This window comes from Sceloporus occidentalis, unplaced genomic scaffold (genome assembly GCF_023333645.1).
Source record: "Sceloporus occidentalis isolate IW3139 unplaced genomic scaffold, rSceOcc1.0.p SCAF_62, whole genome shotgun sequence".
Lineage (NCBI taxonomy): Eukaryota > Metazoa > Chordata > Lepidosauria > Squamata > Phrynosomatidae > Sceloporus > Sceloporus occidentalis.
In genome coordinates, this window is record NW_028317042.1 from 412,697 (window position 1) to 434,610 (window position 21,914).

The window sequence follows — 21,914 nt, forward strand, 5'->3', positions numbered from 1 at the left end:
GATCCCTCTCTCTACGGGTAACCTAATGACCTAATGGTAGGGAGGGCCGACATCATCAATAGGCAAGGCTGATGACATGGCTTGTCAGTTGATATCAGTGGGAAGGAGTCTCCAGGTGGAACTTGGAGAGTTCCCAGGTATGGTTGTGGCTTATGAAATAAAGCTGTACTGAACTTCAATATTCCATGATAAACTGAGGGTCGCAGTTACTAAAACACTGGGTAGGGGTAGGACAGCAAAATAATACCCTTGTACTGTTCCCCCCTATGCATACCTCTCAACGGTCCTTCTTCAGTACCCAAATCCCTATGACCCTTTTTCCTCTCCATATGTCCCTCTTTTCTAGGAGCTCAGAATGTTTGCTGGGTATCGCAGGGTTCTACAGCCCTGAAAGCCACAATAATGTGTATAGAAACAGCAGGAAATGGGTTTATAAATTAAAACTGTGAAGTTTTCCGTTGAGAATTTGTGAACATAAAGCTTTTTGCTATCTTCTGACTATAGGGTCACCACTCACTCAAGATATTCCTTGGGTGTTTATACAGACTCATAAACATGTCTATAAGTTTCTAGAGAAGGATTGGAAGATAGACATTTTTATAACAAGCCTCTTATTTTCCCATCCGATCAAAATAGCTGGGAAAATAGTGAGAGATAATTCCTTGTGTCTTTCCGTTTAGAAATACGGTATAATGGTCATTCTCAGAAAGTCTGGTTTTAATTAAATGTCTATGTATTGGAGACTTTTGTGCAGTAGTTTTTTTCATCTTTATACATTTTTATGATTTTCCATATCCACAAAAAAATGCCTCTTCATATCAACAATAATAATGATAGTGAGAAAGAAGAGAGATGGTAGAAAGGGGAGAGATGGTGAGAAAAGGGAAAGATAATGATAAAACTGCATGTGTGTATATGGGCAGGCATTTGTAAGGGCAGTGTATATATGTGGATTTTGAAAATTTCCCGGTATCCTGGTACACCAGTCCGGCCCTGCTAACTTTAAATTTTCTTTTTGGGCTGGTTTCAAAATGTGTGTGTTTTAGCTTGGAAGAAATTTTGGTTAGCATGCGTTTGTAAATGTGTGTTAGTGAGTATACTGTAGGTGTAAATGTGTGTTAGTGTGTAGGTTTGTACAAATGTGAGTGTGTACATGTAAATGTGTGCCTAGTGCCTATATGAGTTCCCTGGGGGAAGGCAAGGGGCATTTGGGGCCACTTTGCTTTACCTGCCCCTCGGACCAGAAGGTGCCAGCCCTCCCTGCTTCAATCTCACCTAATAAAAAATGTACGTTGTTACTGAATGTAATTAAATAATGAAATCTACAAGTTTTGTTGTTTTGGTTGGCTCCTCTAGGCTTGCCATGAACAAGTTGTAATGAGTGGTCCACATATCCACCTCATGCACTGATTCTTTGGGGGTCCTAACAACTCTACCCATGATTAGATTTTCTGAAAGAGTGAAATAACTTAAGAACTATCTTCAAAGGGAGCCAAAGAGTTGTTTCCAATAATAGGAAAAAAACCCATATATTTTTGATGTGAAAATCAGCTCTGGTTTCCCATAGCTCCACGGCCCACCAGATGAAGACACCGGCAGATAAAAGGCCAACTCCTTTGACAACATCACACTCTCCATATCTCTAAATGATAAATTAATTATTCACAGGGTCAGGCTTGTGGAAGCTTAAAGCTGCTGTAGGGAAAAAGATTCAGTGAACTTCAGATATTAGTTCTCAAAGCCCTTTAAATCCACTTGTTTTCACAACTTACGCCTTTCTGGTTGTTTTTTTTTGGCATCTTAGAGGCCCCGGGAGATAAAAAGAAAATCCTGAGTTTTGATATAACGGTATCAGGATTTAATAAATGACGGGGGGATTTTTTCTTACTAACTGCTGCAGGTTCTGGCCATCTGTGTTATAAAGGAAATGGATTTCTATTATTCTGGAATATAAAGATATACCATTAAAACAATGCAACATTAATCATTTGTATATATATATATATATATAAAGTTTGTGAAGTATGATGTCATGGAGTCTAGCTCTAAAACCTTTTATTTATCAGCAGAACATACACGAAAACTGTGTGAATATATATATATATATATATATGTATATATTAAAAAATAGTAAACAACTAAAATATTGTTTGTCTTAAATCCAACCTAACCGCCATGGAACGCCGTGGACAACGTATCCCACCCCCTATTCCCACATTTACTGCCATTTTAACTAAAGCAATTGGATTAGAAGCACAGTATAGGATGTCAGGGTCATGTTAATACAAAATAAGTGTCCCCATTTGGGAAGGACAGTCCCTTTCTTAGAGCCTGATGTCCCTTTTTCTAGGAGCTCGGATTGTTTTCTGGGTGTGAGGGTACCGCAGGGTTCTACAGCCCTAAAAAGTCACCATAATGTGTATCGAGACAGCAGGGAACGATTTTTTCTAAACAATCAATTGCATAAATTGCTTCCAATAAGTCAAATAAAAAGTTGTGGTAAAGCTCCACCCCAGCCACGCTCCCCCCCTAAAACAAATGTTTATCTTCGGTTAAATTCTATTGGAGTTTCAATACATTGTGTTTATTTAGTGGTTATGGTACATATAGCCGTACCTGGGATCTCGGGGTGAAGATCTGCTTCCTTTGGTCTCCGGGTCAGTTTCCGCTTTCCCCAGGCAGAGGAACGTTGTTTGGCCACACCCACTTCCTGCCCACTTCCCCTCCTGCACCCCGCCCATTTAAGGCTGTCGGGCGAGTCCTGCCGGTCTCTGTGACCAGTGCTGCCTCACACTAAACCACTACCCCAGAGAAGGGAGAGCTCCGAGTAACGTACCCTGGGAAGTGTCTCACGTCTGTATATAGAGCTTGGTGAAGATGATAAGTGTGTGGTTCGGCTTTGACATAAAACCAAATTACTATTTCAGAAATTTATATAGGAAAATAAAGGAACGATACGAAAGGACACAGACAGGAAGTAACTTTAATTAAATATCGTGAAAGTCAAAAAGTTTTTTTACAGCTTGAAATCTTAGCAAAAAAATTAGAAGAAATCTCTATTAGTTCATCAGAACTGTACAATGCTCCCATTTCAAAGGGCGACATCCATACCTGGAATCAACTGCAAACATTGCGGTTTGTTGCTTTTATTTTCGACATACATGAAGAACGAGGACCCTGAACTCCTAACAATTCAAGTTCAGAGTCTTAGTCATTTTTTTGTTTGTTTTTTTTAGAAGCCCCAATAAAAAAAAACAAAAAAAAACTGCAGCAAGACTGGCCTGAAAACCCGCAATCTGAAAACAGTTGTACGATACGAATATTTGGAAGGATCAGCAATCAAATGTGTGAAAGCCGGCCAGGGTGTGAAACGCGTTGCTCACCAACCAACGCGTTTCTCTTGCTCCTGAGTTTTCTTTGTTATGCCATACAGCAGCCGATCTAACGGATTATTTCCAGTAAAGGAAACCTAAAAGGATTCTGTGTGTTCTTTGTGCCAGGCGGCTGTTCTGTCTATAGGTCTGCCCGCTGCTAGAACATGGCTCTGCCAAACTATTTCAAACATCTGCCGACAGACGAAGCGGGATTTAGATTACACAGTCCCATAGTTAAAAGTACACTGTGACTTCTGGTAACTCGGAAGCTGAAGCTTCCACTTAAGCCCACATTCGGGGTAATGTTCCCTCCTAGGTGAACAACCCTGGAAGGAGACAGCAAAGAGGCTTGTGAAAAATATATCGTGTATATTAATGTTTCGACAAAACCTAGAAAATGGGGAAAAAAAACATGGATGGCTGGAAGTCCTAATTACGGAAACGCTTTCCACTTGGACCAACAAGGTGAGCAAATTAAATTAAACTATGGACGACACTTAATTGCCTATTCTCACTTTATTTAGTTTAATAACCTTGGATACAGGTATTAAGCTCTGGGTACATTAATGATTCTCTGTTATCTATAGTAGTCACTGGCAACAAAGTAACTCAACCATGAGCTGGTACAGAGAGGTGTTTCATGTAGAATATATTTCTTTTTTTTAAAGAATAAAACCGGTGAAACTTGACGGTTCAATTAGCTTCTGGGAATTTGCCATCCAAAATATGGCTTTTAATGTGCCCACCATGCTGTTGACCAGTTGGTAGGAGGAAAGCTGTTTCAAAAAAGGTCAATTATCAGTAAACTACAACATTTTCCATGTGATTTAATGTTTTTTTTTTGTAGAGAGCCTTTAGATACGTTGTCTAGGTCAAATTAACGAGGCACGGGTGAAAATGATTCATGGTGATCGGTGGAGACAGCTATGTCTCCTCAAACATCTAGACTTAGATATCTTCGATTTGTCTCTCTAACACAAAATGATATCATGGCTTTAGATCTTGTGTGGAATGCAAGATTGTATTCTGCATCCAGGAAACAAAGCTGGGCAGTGATGCCATTTTCTGGGAGTGACATCACAGGAGAGTAGAAGTGAGGTCACTACTTCTGGACAAAATGATTAGAGCTTTCAACATGGATCACTTCCACTCAACCATTGTGCACCCTACACAAGTGAGGCAATATTTAAAGGCTATATACATCCTAACATATTTAAAAGTTACACAACTGGAGCATATTTCAACTTTTAGGTTTGCATTCTATATGCCATCCTTCCATACTGCCTGATGCATCAGTTCCCCCGTCATGTATCCAGAAACTACAAAAAAAAGTGTTACATTGTTTTTAAAATACAAAAAAACTGTTCTCTTGTGCTTTTTCAATTCTTTAGTTTTGTGTGATGTTGGCGAGGGTCAGAGGGTACGCTATACAAGTTAAATGGACATGGTTTGCATTGTTAAGGCATTCAATCTGCTGGTTTCTAGTCATGTATACGACACGGGTAATGTTCGAGCAGACTGCAGAACCAAAGTATCTTCACTGTTCTATAAAACCCCCCTATATTCTATGAACATGCAAATGAAGAGAAAACCCCCATTCAGCCCATTGGTTCAAATTACCTCATTAAGGTACATTCTGTTTTACATAGACGATCATTAATATCCTCATTATTTCCAATCACGTTATTGGCGCTGTTTTTCGGTAATTAGTCTAGACTACCGCAGAGAAGACATCTTTTTTTGGCCAAGGTGAGCTCATAAAAACTTATATTTATTGGTTATTGTGAAAAATGGCAGCTGTATCATAGTCTGACAAAGAATATTAGAATATCCAGTTAAAGTCAAGTTGCCCAATGTTAGAATGTCCAGAAATTAGGCTATCTATGACCTTACATGTCCACATTAGGTCATTAGGTGTGATATCGATTCATCGGTGAACCTCACATTTTAATCATATGATAGAAATATGTTTTTTATTCTTGGTCACCCAAGGTAGTTGATGTTAGTGTCTGGACACCATGACATCAGGAGCTTTCATATTTTGCCTGGACACCTCAAACTTCAACAGGGGTATTATCTTTCAAGCCAACTTTTTGGGGGACTGTACAGATGACAATCTATCGGCCACTCCGCTAACGAGACAGACTGCTTAAAAGGTCTACTTGGCATTGTCCTGATGATGGGACATTAGTAAATCCTCATATAACTTAAACAATGGACTGTCTGAAGGTAACTTCTTTGACAGTTGACACCTCTTGACAATTGCCCTACAATGTCCTAGGCCTGATGTGACTGAAATGCTCAGGTCCTGCACAAGTTATGAGGCAGAGGATTATCATACAAATCATCTAAACAGCCCATTGCTCAAAAATTGGGCAAAAAGATATTTTTTTGTGGCAAAAGAAGGATTGGAATGCACTCGGTGAAACATTATTATTCTTTTCTTAGTGTCTACATATGATAGGGACATTTGGTTACCGAGATGTTGTAAGGATTTTCTGATCTGTAAAACAGAATGCACCCAAAACTGCAACATTATCAGTACAAATAAATGCATTCACACATTCTTCCATCAATAGAAAGTCATAGGAAAACGAGAAATGGTTTAAATAATAAGATGGGGGGAAAAAAAGACAATTAATTCCGGATGGAGATAAAGAAATGGAAATTTTGTTTCAACGTAAAGCAAAGTCAAATAAAAAAAAAACATAACTTGTCAACATAAACTAAAGAAAATACAAAAAAAGAAAAAAAAAAGAAAAAAAGAAAAAATAAATCGGCACTTTTCACATTGTTAACATACACAATAACATTAATTGGGCAGAAGGCTGTACAAATTCCAGAGATAAATACATTATTTATATGGTTATTTTACAAAATTCCCATTTTTTTGTTTTTTTTTTGGTTTTTTTTTGTTAAAACAAGACATTAGCATTTACTTCCCTTTCTATCAGGTTGAGTGAGGCAGCATCTTATTTTTTTTTTACATTTGTTGTATATTGGCAGGAACAAAAAGACATGTTTTTTTTGTCTGTATAAATACAAATACAAAAACTTTGGCAAAAAAAAAAAAGAAAACTCTTAATAATCTACATTATTTATAACGAGGTACAAACCACAATAACAAAAAGGCAAGGATATCTGGAAAAATAAATCCCCCCCCCTTAACTCTTTTCTTTACTCAAGGGACACATCATGTTTAATATATCTCTAGAAGAGAAAAATAAATTAAACCATAGAAATAAAAAAAACCTATGTCTCTTTTCCATTGTCCAAATTTTAGAATTTGTGCTTTATTTACCAAAGCTCAGTAGCTGTGACTGCAATGGTCATTATTCCGGAAAAAAAATAAATGTCAGCTAATGTTCTTTAGTGAAATGCACGGGTGTTAAAAAGGAATAGGTAGCCGTGGAGATGATAAAACTGGTAACAATAGAAATGACGAGATGGTGAAGACAATGTAAGGGGCCAAAGCTATAAAACATAGGGAGATTGTGATATTTTTTAGTAAGGAAGTGTTGTGATAATATCCACTCTGCATTGTCAACCTTCAATAAACCTACTGAAGACCAATTGTGTTAACGGGCCTGACAACAGAAGATGAAAGTGGAAGGAGCGAAAGACAGTAGGAATCAGGAGGACATGTAGGCTATGAGCAAAGATCGAATGGCCTTATGGTGCCCAGCCTTTCCTCACGCATTTACGAGATGTCCTGATAAATATGTCACGACCGACCTTCTTCCATTCCCCCTTCATCTCAATCTTAAAACATTCTAAAGGAATAGTACAAAACACATTGCAAAAAAAGTGGACATGTCTTCATTTGTTGCCCGTCAAGGCTATAACAGACGTGCTGAGATCTTGTAATCCAAACGACGATGAAGAATCCAGTCAACAGACCATCCGGATGAATGGTCCAGGGAATTGCCTACAAAATCCCACTGCCTGGAGGCAAGCATTGGGTGATATTAATGTACATGTCCAAATACCTTCCTCCTCTAATCACACAACCAAGGGTTCCATCACAAGATGTTCTGGAGATCTTTTCCAATGGTCCATATGACAAACATTCTCTAAAAATCACAAAGTTTACTTTCTTTCTTCTGATTAGCTTCTGCTATTGTTCAGTTCTGTGGTTTCTCTATACAGAGGCCTGAGTAAAAATGGCTCCCGGGAAAGAGAAGGTCTTCCCTGACTCGAGAGGTGAACTTCTCCAGCGACGAACCTCCCAGATAAGATGCAAGGTCATTTTGTTTTTTTGTTCACATGGGAGGTACAATCATTCCGGAGATAGCTGGAAAAGAAGACATAAGCTTGAGAATTAAACCCTGTCACGTGCAATTTGCCCCTGCCGCTCTGATATTCACAGACACATATATTGTTTGATGCAACATAGAACAGAAATGGACTTAAAAAACAAAAACACATACACGGTCTTCGAATTATAGGATGCGGAGCTGTTAGGGAAATCAAACGTAACCATGACCTGTCCTTAAGGCATTGGAATGGCTACACTTGGCAGAGAGAGAGTGAATGTCTGATGGGGTGGTAGTTGATGGCACCATTTATGATGTCATCCAAATTAGAGGGACTTGACCTTGATGGCTAAACCCCCTTTTTATAACTCAACCCCTTTTTAATATGGATTGCTTTTCTTCTTAAAGGGACACTCCAGACATCATTTCCACTTCAAAGGATATGATAGCTGAGCCCTATGCGTATTCTCTGCCCTCCCTCGCCCTAGTTCCTTGGCTAGCAGAAGATGCATTCCTTCGGTGCAGTGTGCATGTGCGACCACCAACTGGCTCACGTGCTGGTTTCCGTGAGATTTACAGGTGACCCCCCATGTGCATGTCCATAAAGTAAGTGCTTCCGTTGAGTGCTTGCCTGCACAGACGGTTGAGCACCATGGTGGTAGCATCTTTCAGGGGTCTTTTTTAAGGCTGTATGAGGGCCGATTGCTCAGAAGAAACAGTAGTAGCTTATAAGTAGGCAGAAATCACAGGGTCAATATATAAAAAATGTACTTTATCTGTAAAAATCCACAGTATGCCAAACGAGCACACAGTCAATCAAAAAGCACCTGGCGCGTTTCATCCGTCTCTTAATGACTTAATCATAGGTCTGAAGTGTGAGACGGATAGCACTTTATGTCTCCCATTTCTCTTTATTTTGCTATATCGGCTCTTTCTCTCTTCTTTCTCTTTATCTCTCTCATGTGTCCCATCTCTCTTCCTTCTCATAATATCTCCCCCTCTCACCCCTTCTTCATTATCCCTTTTCTTTCTCATTATCTCTCCCCTTTTCTCCACTTCTCTTCTTTCTCATGCTCTCCCCTTGTCAATATCTCTTCCTTTTTTCTTCTTCATCTCTCCCCTATATCTTTCTCTTTATCCCTCCATTTGTTTTACTATCCCTCCTCTCCAGTTTTAGCTGCATGGGGCACTTTAACATTTAAAAAAGCCCCTGACATGAAGAGAAAACTATTTTCTTCCATTTTCTCTGATCAATCGGCAGAACAGTGTTATCTCTAGTATGTAGCAAGCTCAATAAAACAATAATATTAATATGCAGAAAAATGTAAAAATATATCTCAAACATGAGTTGATTACCCTCAAATGCTGCTAAAATATGATTTATGTTAAAAAAAAATCAGAATAAAATTAGTGAAACTTCCGGCTCATTTATTTAGTAAATGTGTTCCAAGGAAGGTATGGGTTAGGTGATATATACACAGGTGGACACAGAAATCACTTGGGTCTCTGTTTATACAAACTTTCTAAATCTGTCATAGCAAAAATAATGATCGGCTTGTTTTTAGCAACTCACTACGGCTTCCATTGCCATAATATTTTAGGAAAAAACAGCCTATGGGCTCCCAGTAACCCTGTTTTACTCATAAATATCAGATGATTAGAACAGAATGTGCCAGTGACATGCAGAAGTATTTCAAGAGGTTAATGTGGCTTCTTTTGGTGTCATTTTCCTTCAAGAAGTGAAGTTCTGCTCGTCTCCTCTAGGGGCGCTATTGTATTAATTCTGTAACACGATGCTTCATTTCCAAGTGATTTTTATTACGTTTAGTTGAAAACTTTTAAGGAAGGTTGTTTAGTAAAGAGATGTGTTGTAATTCTATACTGCGGTGAATTTTTAGTCCTCTTATCACTGCTTATATGGAGCCAAGTAAGACAGCAACACCAAAAACAGACAAGCTCTGGGACTCCAGCTGCCATAGAAGAAGGAGGTCCACGTCTGGTCTCATGGTTCCACTTATGGAGAACCATAAGACATCCCTCAAAGGGAGTAAACACATCCAAAAAGATATGAGACTCACGTCTGAAACCCAAGTGTGATAAAATGTGAGACTTTCTTGAACAGGGGGACACTGTAGACTGTGCTCAGTTAGGGCCCCCAGTTCCCTACACCCCTGTGGTCGGCACCAAAGCTCCTCAAAGCAGTGACTGTTAGTTTCAAAAAGGGACACATGGGAGATATAGGTGGGATCGCGAGGCTTTATGTGTTCCGATTGGCCAGGACAGCCAAATATTTTTTTATTGCTGTCCCAAATTCAAAGACACAGACCTGGTTGTGTGACAGAGGAACTGTTCTCAACCCATATCTCAGACCATAAGCTACATTTCCATAGTGCACTTCTGCTCATTTTAACCCCAAATGACTCAAATTATCAGTGGCACTGAGTTGCTGGCTTGCCGGGCAATGAGGGAGGTCTCTATCTACAGGTGCAAATATCTTATTTCAAAAAGAAAATAAAAGACAAGGACGGAACACAGAAACACGACAGGATCAGTAAAGTGGGTAGAACTGGTCACATACTTCAGGAGAAGGCCAAGCCCTGCAGAGAGCCTGCACTGAGGAACTTGCCAGTATCCACAAAAGATTGGTCTGATGAGGGAAGACAAAAGGGCAGATTAGTCACCTGGAAAATGGCATTTTTAATTTATTTTTGTTACAAACCCTTCAGTGCCTGAGGAAACGCAAAGTGCTACACGGCCCCTCCAAGCTCTGAAAAAGGTTAACATAGCATTATCGTGTTTGGGCTTCTAGAGTGTGGCACAGAAAGCTGTCCACTCTAAAAATGGCTGCACCAATCACGTGTCCCTTATGTCAACTTGCCTGAGATGTCAGTGCCTTGCCGGGACAAGCTGGTAAAGCCGTCGGCTCTGGATCAGTCCTACCTGATGGTAGCAGGTATTTACTATTGTATAGTGTACCTGAAACCTTTGCACAAAGCAATTCACCATACAATGGACCTTTGACCGCTATTTTGTTAATGTGTGGCATGTGACATTAAAGATTCCCTTTCCCCTTTGAGATCCTTGAGTGTAGGGACTGAAGGAAAAAGATCCCAGGCAAGCTGGTACTCATGGATGGGTTAGAACAAAGAAATAATCGGGAGTGGTTGATGCTTATGAATGGGTTAGTATCGAGTAAGAATGAGTGTTTTTCGTTATGGTGGGGGGAAGGGTTTGTGTTAAAAGCGCCAGCAGGCAAAAAGTTTAAACCAAAGCAAGACAATATCCCTAGATCAACCAGGACGCCCTCATTCTTAATCTGGATTTATTTATTTTAATAATTAAACAATTTATCACCCTGATTTTGTCAATCTAAATCTCATTTTTAAGGAGTAACGCAATAACATTATAATAACAAATATTGTAGTTTTACTGTAGTATGATATGATTCCAGTTTAAAAGCGTCCTCCCAGGATGTGTTCTCACCTTGAAGGCTGGTACCATTGGCGCTTGTACAGGTTGGAGGTGGAGACGCCTGGGGTCTGACCACCGGGGCAAAGGCGCTCTTCTGTTTCACAGCCGACACCATGTTGGCTGGGGAGAAGGAGAAGATGCCAGAGGAACTGCTGCAGTTGGACTGAAGGCTGGTGGATGAAGCCATTGTGGGACTTGATGGGACAACTGTAAGATATAATAAAATGGATAGACCTCAACAGGGAGACTTTTCCTGACATCATGTATAACTATATAACAATCAGCTTTTATAGGAAAACATTAAAATGTATTGACATTCTAAGGTTAAAACACATCTACATTTAACAATGTACTTTTTGATATGTTTACAACTTTTTTCCTAAAGTAGACTTTTTGGCTTTCCCCAGTTTTTCTATATATAAACTTACTGGCATAAGGAGAGTTGGCGGCTGAGCCGTTGAGAAAGCTGGGTGAACCGGTGAGGTTGGTCATTGCGCTGTTGCCATAGCCATTCATGGTGGTGGTGACTGAGCTGTAGTTGGTCTGCTGGGGAGTGGTGCTTGGGGCATAGCTATGGGGGGACACGCTGCTTGTGTTGCGAGAGAAACCTGAATAGAAGAAACCAAAGAAAACCATAAGATTATTAACATATTAGTAATTTTTATAAAAACACTAGAATAGCCTAGGTTCTATCTGATGAGATAGATCTTGTCTGTGACCTCATCTGAGAGATGAGCTCATCTATTAAACATATCATATTAATGACTGCTGCTGCATTAGATAAATTAATATATAGAATGAAATATTAAATAAATATATAACTTACCCTGGTTGGTCACTTGTGACGGCTCAGACACATTTACGGCTAGTTGTCCACTGAAGGAGTTCACCCCCATCATTCCTGGATGCACAGAAGAGTTGGTAAGGGCCGGAAGTTGACTATGATTTCTCGGAACGCTGTAAAGAGCTTCAGCGATATCGGCCGCTCTCTTAAGTATGATTTCCTGAAATATTACGAACATTGTCAGGTTAGATAAACGGAACAAACAGCTTGCAATAACTGATCGTTTGCATTTTGTTAAGAAGGATATCGTTGGGGTTGTCTCTGCCCCGAATTCCTATTTATACACAACCTGGACATTTTTAAAGAATTTTTACTAAAACTATATATAAAATTACTAGAAATAAAAAAAAAATGACAATAAAAATTAAATAATAAATCATCTGTTAATTAATTTCATACACAATAAATATTAACGGTATAATCAAAACAAAATATGAAGAAATACATAAAATAATATTTAAAAAATATTATATATAAGGTGATATTTATAAAAGAAGCAACCCTGAAATGAAATACTAAACGTAAAAAAATATATAAAATTATTTTTATTTAAAATTAGTCATAAAATGATAAAATTTGAAACTATTTCTATATACATTTTCACAAGATCATTTTTTTTCTTTCAGAAATACATATATATATATATTTTTTTAAGTTTTACCTGATTATTATGGGGCATCCCATACAGGGCTTCAACAAGATCTGCCGCTCTTTTCAAGATGACCTCCTATAGACAAAAAAAATAAATTATTACTTTTTGGAAGGAATCAGAATATATATATATATATATATATATATATATAGTCAAGCACTAGGTATTGTCTCAAAAGAAGCCTTCATGTTTAATCTGATCTGGGTAGGTTACTGCTGTGTAAGTCCAATTGTATTTAGAAGCATTTGGCGATGGATTCTTATATGAACAACCCGTGCGGGAAACAAATCTAATTTCCTTCCCGCTGACATATCTGACTATTTTCCTAGTATCTGTGCACTTAAGTGACTGCACCATTACAGTGGAACATCACTGATTTGGAAAAAAAAGTGTTTTTTGGGGTTTTTATTTTTTTTTACTCATTCGAACAAAAAAATATGATCTAAATAGACAGGTAAGAAAAAATTGTCTTCTAAGTCAGAGAAGGGCGCATGAGGATTTCTTTTTTTTTACATTTTTTTTAAACAAAGTAGTTGTTGACATCAAAGTTACAGAGTTTTACAAAAATTGAAGAGAAAGTCGCTGCCCTTCCCAAAAAGCAAATTGTTATTATTCACTCCCAAGTAGTTTCTCATCAGAAAATTGAGATCTAATTGCATTCATTTTGCTGTCACCATAAACCTCTTCCAAACTCTCAGATGACACGCTTTTAGATCCATATTTGCATTTCTTCAATTTAGAATTCTGCGCCGTATAAAGATGAATTGCATAGCAAGCAGGAGTAACCCGTTTGAAAGTACTGGGAGGAGCCCCCCCCGTGATGCTCTAATATTCAGCCCAAATCGTTCTGATACATCCATCCCTTGCCCTGCCATCCGCGCTTAACCCCTTCTTTGTATTCCAGGGGTTTTAGGGGGTCTGGAAAGAGTCAGAGAAGAGCTACCTATTTTTGTAATGTAACAAACGGGGGCCACGCTCTTGTTCCACGGAAGCGTGTGGCATCGATTTGTACAGTCGGCTTATTTTCCAATTAGCGACACATAATGGGAGCATCACAGAAATCAGAACACCGCGTGTTTGATCTTAATTTGCAAAGAATTATGCTGGGTGTTGATGCAGTCCCGGGAACATAATACTTTGATGAAGGGTCACTTGGTAAGAAACAAGATCAGGGATGATAGGCGGGACCATTTGCTCTATGTAACTGATCCAGAGTATAGATCAAGAGATCTTGATCTATACACTTGTTGGCAGCATATTGGCATTGAGAACCGTAGGGGCAAAGCGACCAAGATGATTATTCCAACACCTAGATGACCGAGGCTAAGTTAAGAATGAGAGATAATTTAATTATTGGCGTGCACCAGAGACGTAAAACACTTAATAAAAAAAACATTAACTTTTCTCCATATATTTACAAAACAACACATTTTTTTCCCCAGAATTATGGTCGTTTTTAGCTTTTTTTTAGACCTAAATATTTGTTCTTAAAGAAAAACAAAAGCGCATTTTTCTGAAACTGTTGGAACAACTCAAAAGCGATTAAAAAAAATATGTTTTCGTGATGTCTATAAATAATTGCTTGTAAATATAAAGCCAAATTAGACAGAGAGGAAAATGCGAATTTAAAATAAATAAATAAAATCTAGCGAATATCAAACAAAACAGATTAAGACGTGAAGCCGCTTTGTTAACGTTAACCGGTACGCCCCGGCTTGGTATCCTGAAGTATAGGGACCGGAAAATTACCGTCCCTCCGTGTCACTGTATTCCAGCGAGAGAAAGAGGCCCGAGGCGTTTGTGTTCAGAATCTAATATATTGCCTTTCAATCAGAGGAGAAAACCGCAGAACACACAGCCAAACATGCCGAGTGGGTCAGAAAAAGCAATAAAGATTTTACACAGCTGTCCAGGGTGCTAAATTCTCTCAATAATGGATTTGGCACTGCGGAGTTAACCTTTCATTTACTGCCGATGTGACGAGCTCAGCTTTAATGTCACTCCGCGTTTACCTTGGGATGTATATTTTATGATATTATGTAAGTGGATTGAAAGGGCAGTGCTTGTGGAGCAATTTCCAGGCTTGCGCATGTTTAAGAGGGAGTTGTAATATTTATTGGGTATTGTGTTCTGAGAGCAGATGATGGATTGAACTGTGTTCGCTGACCTTACAATTACCGAACGTGCTCTATTTATTCATTTCTGTGCTACAGGGGACATGTGGCCCATTAGTATGCATATGATTTCTTAAAGAAACATTAATGTTGGTTGAGGATATGCGTCGATCATATTTAATGCTGGAAAAGCGGGGTTGGGAGGGGGGCAGTCTTCCTGGTTCCCGAACTTGCATTGTAATGATTCCCTTTAGAATACGGGCTTATTGTTCCTTGATCTCCATGGAAAAGCCACTTCCACCACTGATTATATGTTTATGGAGCATTTTAAGGATGGGTTAGGGAACGTTCTAAAGCTGAGCAGAGGAAAAACTTGTTGGATTTGGCCCACCATAATACCGGTGAGAAGCACCGGCAAAACATCTACAACTCCCTCTTAGGAGAACTGTCTGCTGCAGCCATTGATAAAGAGAGCCTTGGCTCAGATGATAGCTCTGTCCCATCAACGTGAATTGGATCAGAACCTCCTGAACGCTCTACGCAAAGTACCAGTTTAAACCCCTGATGCCTGCAAGGTTGGACCAAGTTGACCATGCTGCCATGAGTATCTATGGGCCTGCATGGCTAGCTGTGGCCAACAGCAGTACTCGTCGACTTAAACTAGATGGCAATCCTTATAAGAAATAATAGCTTCACCTCCTCAAAAAGCCTACAACTAAAAGTGTGATCAGGAGATATGTAACAAGCTTTATTGTGAAGACATCACAATCCCCACTCATTCACACCACTATTTGTTTTACGTTAATGCTTTGACATCCAGACGTTAATGCCTTGACATCCAGACGTTAATGCCTTGACTTGTTAAGAGTTGGAGAATGCATTAACATTTCTACACAAAGCTGAGAACCCTAAAACCTCTCCGGGAACGGCATACGACCAAGACAATAAATACGATGCCATTTTTTTTTTTAGCCCATCAGCTCAAGAACACAAAAACTACTACAGCTGTCACGTCTTGCGCTGCTTAACATAGAGGCGACGTTCTAAAGCCCTATAGATGTGGACTCATTGTATTCTGGAGGCCTAGCGGCGTCTTGGGTTTGTCGTCCTGAATCAATAATGCATCGATACACGTTGCACAAAGATTCCATTGTGTTACCAGAGCTCATGGAACTTTACTACTCGATCCGATGGCTCTTTTTCCGTCTGATCAGTTATAAGAAAGCAGGTTCTGCCCGACCGCCTTCTCTTCTGAGATAGATCTGCCGTCAGATTACTCACCCCTGGCAAAACATGTTGTAAAAACCACAAAATGGCCATGTTGGATCATAAAAAAGCTAGAATCGCTGTGCTACGCTAGACAAAATGGCCTGTCTTAAGTGATGAGTGTTGACAGTCTAGTCCAAGAAGGTCCTACTGTGGTAATTATAGTCCAACGGGCCCTGATGCTGCTGGTTTGGGGTGGTCGGGCTCTTGGCATTTACATTTGCCTGAATTTGGTGAGTTCCTTGAAGCTTACAGGGAACCACAAAGCTGGCACTTGGGCATTTGTGGATCTGGAATTCAATGATCTTCAACTACAGGTCACCTCATGGACTGCTGTGTAAAAAAATAAATTAGCACCTACAGTCCGTTCCCGGATAAGAGAGCTTGCGGTTTCTCCCTCAGATGCTGTAGTGAAAAAAAATCACTCTCAGCCAGCCAAGGGAGGTACCTGCCTGTAATGATAGTGAGGTGACCCTGAAAACTGTCCCCGGTCCATAGCATTATGATGAACGAGCATCGTACCGAGGGTGGCTTTTATAAAGCCACGGCAGAAGACAAAAGGGGAGTTGTGTTGGGAAGCCCACCCATTTTCAGCATACCCCACCCATTTTGGGCATGCTCCATGCAAATTTTTTTATACTCAATTCCATCGAATAGCCTTTTATTTATTTGTAGACTGTAATGGGTGTAGTTTTTACGTCATGGGTCAGCTGTGATGCGAGTCCTGCCCTGGCCATGTATGTTTAGATCTCGCTATCTCCTGAAGGGGGCGCCACCGATCAATAAGGGACCCCAAAGAGCTTCTTAACTTTTTTTTTTACAGTTTCACCTATACTAAAGAGTTGTCCATACCTAACAACAATCTCAAATATTTTGAATCATTCTTCTGCATCTGAAATATGTCACTTCCTTTGAAGATGGGTAATTCTGCCGGGGGGCACCTTTCTGATGACTAAGAATCTGCTTTCCCACTTCACATCAGAGTATATATTCCGCCCGCCCTGTGTTTGCGGAGTGGGAGTATGCGTAGTTATGTGAGTACGTTTACAGTTATTACAACGAAATGTGTGAAATCTTGCACTTATAAACATTTTCTTGAGAAAAAAAAGGGAAAAATCATGTACGCTTCGTCAGAAAAGCACAATGCAAAAAAAGTAAATAGTACCATTTAACTCTTCTGCTGCCACGGGAGATAAAAATCAGTATTTTCTTACGAGACGGCCATAAGACACTCAAGATTGCGAGTAAACGTTAAAATATTTAAATATATCATTATTATTATTATTATCTTTTATTTATATAGCGCCAACAATCTACGCAGCGCTTAATACAATACATATATTCAAGGGGTATGACAAGACGAGATTTATAATTCTCCAAAAAAGTTCCAAAAAAATTATATATATATATATTTAATTAAAAAATATCTTAAAAATTGCAACGCTATCTTTTTATTATTTTTTTTTTTATTTTGGGACAGACAGCCAGTTTTTTTTTTTGTTTTTTTTTTTTGTTTCCAGTTCTCTTTATGGGCTCTGTCCCTGAGAACTTCCACGTTCTCATAAATAAGCTGAAATAAAAGCCCTAATAAGTCCAACTGGAACAAGCTTAGCGCGAAGAGATGAATGATTTGCTTGGCGATATTACCAAGTGGCGATTTGTGTCTGATTGCGGGAGCCGCTTCTTGCTTCCCCGTGCTGCTCAATTAATGTCCGGCGTGCAATAATAGACTTGTAGGAGCTGTTCCTTCGATCGGTCGGCCTCTGCACAGCTGCCTGGGACAGATGACTTTACAATGATGGATCACACGGTATAGCTCTGGTGCTGAGCTCTCTGCCCCAGGGAAAAAACACTAATGAACCAAAGCTCTGCTTGTATCCAAAAAAAAAAAAAAAGGATCAGCATCTAAACGGAGCCCCCAAGGTGTCTGTCTCATAAGAATTCTTTACCAATCGTGTGCAGGTGGAAGCAGGACTTTTCTCGATGAGCGATGTAACGTGGAGCTGCCTGATCAATAATCGGAGGGACTCGCAATGTCACAGAGAGAGGGCAATACTAATGAAGATGTGACGGAAGGTCTCGGGACTCTTTGGGTCCGGGGAGACTTCTTCTGGTCACTTGGAAAAAAAGCTTTATAATGATCTACATGGAGAAAAACCGCGGTGGGTCTTACGTTTCTTCCTGAGATGCGGAACAGGAACGGATGAAAGTATCTTAATTTTTAAAATTGTTCCTTCCCAATTCATAGATAGAAAAATACCTTACGGGGGCAGATATGAGCCTCTTGGAGCATCTACTCTACCCATTGTCCTATCAACCTAGAACTTCCCATCTCTCAGACTTTCTGAATTTCTCTCCCTTCTCCTTCAGAACACCAGCAATCGGCAACAAGGTAGAAATAACGTAACGAGGAGGAATAACCACACAGATCCTTAGAACGGGATGCTAAGACAGCTTTAATAAACATGTTGACTATAAAATGTAGGATTTGGGCAAAGCGATGGATCCACCATGCAAGGACCATGTTATATCACATTGTAATAATATAACCGATAATTCTTCATAGTATGGACGGTCCAAGTGTTTATCGCGACGCTACGTGAGTTTGCATCTGATCCAAAGACCGGCATCAGCCTTTTTTTTATTCTCTTGATCCAACCCAGCGTGCTTTTTTTTGTCCTGGCAAACCGGAACGATACACGCCAGCGACTAAATGGCTGATTTACGAAATGACTACGAGTTGAACCCTCGCTGTTGCCGCTGCCTCTCTCTCTCTCTCCTTCCGTGGTGTGTGTTTAAATTGTTCTGTGTTTAAGTATTCAGCGTGAAGCTAATGTGAACTGATGAACTGAGACTGCATACATACCCCTTCAATCGAGACCGAGAGACAGAGCCGTAGCAGATCATGAGGGCTGAGGAGGTGAAAATGATTTATTTTAAAGGATCTTGCTGACGACTCCTATTATTGGAAGGTTCTCTTAATTGGCTTGGTGCTTGAATGAGTAATTCAAGAGCGCGCGGGGAACATCCGCCGCTAGTAGCGGCTGCTTAAATGCCCTCCGATGGTTTAGAAGCTCTCCGCAGACCTCAGTAGACTTTTACTTTGATCTTCCTTGTTTTTTTCTATTTTTTATTTTTTTTGTCGCTTTTATGCTTTCGATCAGGATTTACTACCACGTGCCCAGCGCCACATTCTGGCCGAGGCCTGGGGCGGCAAGTATGGAGGGCAACAGGCCCTGGGACAATTTCTTAGAGGCAGATTGTGGTATGATGTGGTATGATGTGGTATGATGTCATATCCCAGCTCAAAAAAAAATAAAATATACATATGAAAATGAAAGAGGAGGACCCCCTCAGCATGGTGGGGCGGCCGGGGTAGGATTTTGGGTCAATGCCCATAAACGCACCACAATCCTGTGGGGCGAAGTCAGTTTATGACATCATTGGTCGGCATAATAGACGACTTATAACAACGAGGCCTGAGTGAGAATTGCAAACGTACGTTTCCTCGCTAATAAGGACAGAGTCTTGTGTTTTAGTTTGCAACACACAACCAAACAGCGTTGCTTCCGCAACGGGAAGGGTTAAAAGCGCAGATTGTGAGAAAATGCCAACGTATCCTTTTAATTGATGTTGTGTTGCCATAACAACAGGAAGATGGCAGATGACACAAACAGAGATGCTCAGCTGGCAGTTTTGCCGAGCAGAGTTCACGTCGCAAGCATCCATATGGACGCTGAGTGTATGGTAATGAGAGGACCATATGGCGGGGAAATAAATGCTGAACAATTGTTCTTTGACTGCACCAGTGAGCCGGCGGGACGGCGTCTCAGCAAGAAAGCCCCCCTGGTCCCCACCCGAGGTCTCCTCCCGTGTGGTTGTCATGTAATCGTACATGTATGCAAGCGCATGCCTGGGTAAACAGCCTAGACACTGGAACTAGAGCATACCGCAAGCTGCCATTAACATGTTCACTGCCGGGGGGGCATGCAGTGTGCAGGAAATATAGGGTCAATGTAATGTCACTTTAAAATAATAGTGAACGGGATACGTAAAATAAGAGCCACTGCTATGTCTGCTACCAGGGGGAAGGGTGATGGCGTGGACGGCTATGTGAACATACATATTATTATTATTTATTGTTTTATATAGCGCCATCAAATTCCGTAGCGCTGTACAATGGGTACTTTTAATTATGATACTCTGTATACACCCAGAATTCTTGGGTCCTACACCCATGCATATTAACCCCTTAATGACAAAGCCCGTACAATTACGGGCTCAAGATGCATCGTTTTCAATGGGTTTAGGGACCGCCCACTGTCTTTATGGGGTTAAAAGAGCAGCATAATAAATTGTTGGTTATTCTGGGGCGTTAGGTTGGGCAGTGGTTGCTAGTCATTTTTATAATAAATTCATTTAAAAAAACATAATTTCGCAGGCCTGCATGGTTATTCCCCCCTATTACGTTATCTCTGCCTTTTTTATTAAGTTGCTGACCGCTGCTGATTGGTTCAGGCAGGGTGAAGAAGGGAGAGAACTTCTCGAGACGGACATTAACATTAAACATCTCTAGATAAAAGGAATCCGGCTGTGGGAAAAGCTACATTTCCCCCCTTTAACGAGCTGCGGTGTTTGCAAACAGAGTGTCGGACGGCGCCATCTGTGCCCCCCCTGGATGATGCGCACACATTGCCCCTAATTGCCACGTTGTTTCTTAACATCCATCTCTTTATTGCTCACGCTGCCGGAACGTGCTATGTGTTTGGTACTTGTGTAAATCCCCTGCTGGATATTTATATATCGCCGCGGCAGGGTTGTTAATCGCAGCAAACTAAGTATACTGATAGGAGCACGTTGGAACGTCTGGCGGCGCGCGTGTCAGGCTGCCGAGCGGAGGAACGTAGCGAATGCGACCGGCCACAAATGTTTCGCGGCTAAGGATCGTGACTCCTGGTGATGCCGGGACTCGGGCTGTGAGCGTGCCGAAAAGACATTTTAAACCTGGCAAAAATACAGCATAGTCGAAAAGTGGCTTTAAAGGGTTAACGTGGTTATTACTGCGCTGCCCTCTGCGCCGCAGTGGTGTTGGTACCATAACAATAAAATCAAGGGCCACTGAATTTTATTGTTATGGTAATAAGTGGCCCCCCTAGGAAGCCTCCTATCCCCCCATTGTAGATATCTGTGTATATGTGTTCTGGGACATGTCCTCCTGCGTTGTGGCTTTCCTCGTTGCCCCCTGTCCACCTGTCTTCCGTGTCGGTAAAGTCCACCTGCACCCGGAGCCTTTGATCCTCCTATTGCATACCATGTATTGCAGGCCTCTGTCAAATGCCCCCCGCCCCCCCCCTTAGGATGTAATGGCATGTAATTGTATTATGATGTATAATTCATAAACCTCTTTCTAAAGACCTTAATGCTTTCAATCACTCGCGCACTCAGCCTGACCGAAGATTTGTTTTCAGAGCGTTAGAGTAGGAAGGGGGGGGGGGGGTAACTGGGCGCAGCACACGGAATATGGGGGGGGTAGGTTGGGGGAAGCGTTAGAGTAGGGGGGGGGTAACTGGGTGCAGCACACGAAATTCGGGGGGGTAGGTTGGAGGAAGCATTAGAGTAGGGGGGGTAACTGGGTGCAGAACACGGAATACGGGGGTAGTGTTAGAGTAAGAGGTGGGTAACTGGGCGTAGCACACGGGATACAGAGGGGGGGTTGGTTGGGGGGGGCAATTACACCGTGTGAGACGGTGGAGGGACTGCTCTGCGCATTGAGTTGTGAGGACTGGGAAACGGGAACGCAAAAGGACCTAAGAACTCTGCCTGCTTGAGAAGTGAGTGAATGAAACAGGGGAGAGGCATAGTATTCGCTCGGCGGTGTCGGGTAGCACGTGCATGCGCAGCGTTCTCATGGCATTAGACTCAGCTACAGGTTATTGC

The 21,914-nt window shown here is 40.8% G+C and overlaps 1 protein-coding gene across 15 annotated transcripts in view; it reads right to left on the minus strand.

Moving 5' to 3' along the window:
* Positions 1 to 7,636: 7,636 nt before the first annotated feature.
* The window catches only part of LOC149287250 (transcription factor COE1-like), a 161,935-nt gene continuing 147,657 nt past the window's right edge, over positions 7,637 to 21,914 (minus strand). For 5 of the 15 annotated variants that reach the window (XM_089493109.1, XM_089493107.1, XM_089493108.1 and 2 more), the window contains 5 exons: positions 12,607 to 12,672; positions 11,928 to 12,105; positions 11,530 to 11,709; positions 11,114 to 11,308; positions 7,637 to 7,668 (listed from right to left, as the gene is read on the minus strand). In XM_089493109.1, coding sequence (XP_089349235.1) covers positions 7,637 to 7,668; positions 11,114 to 11,308; positions 11,530 to 11,709; positions 11,928 to 12,105; positions 12,607 to 12,672 — 651 coding nt within the window. Of the gene's footprint in view, positions 7,669 to 10,209; positions 10,278 to 11,113; positions 11,309 to 11,529; positions 11,710 to 11,927; positions 12,152 to 12,577; positions 12,673 to 21,914 lie in introns of those variants that run through there. The other 10 variants (XM_089493103.1, XM_089493104.1, XM_089493102.1 and 7 more) reach the window with 5 other exon arrangements.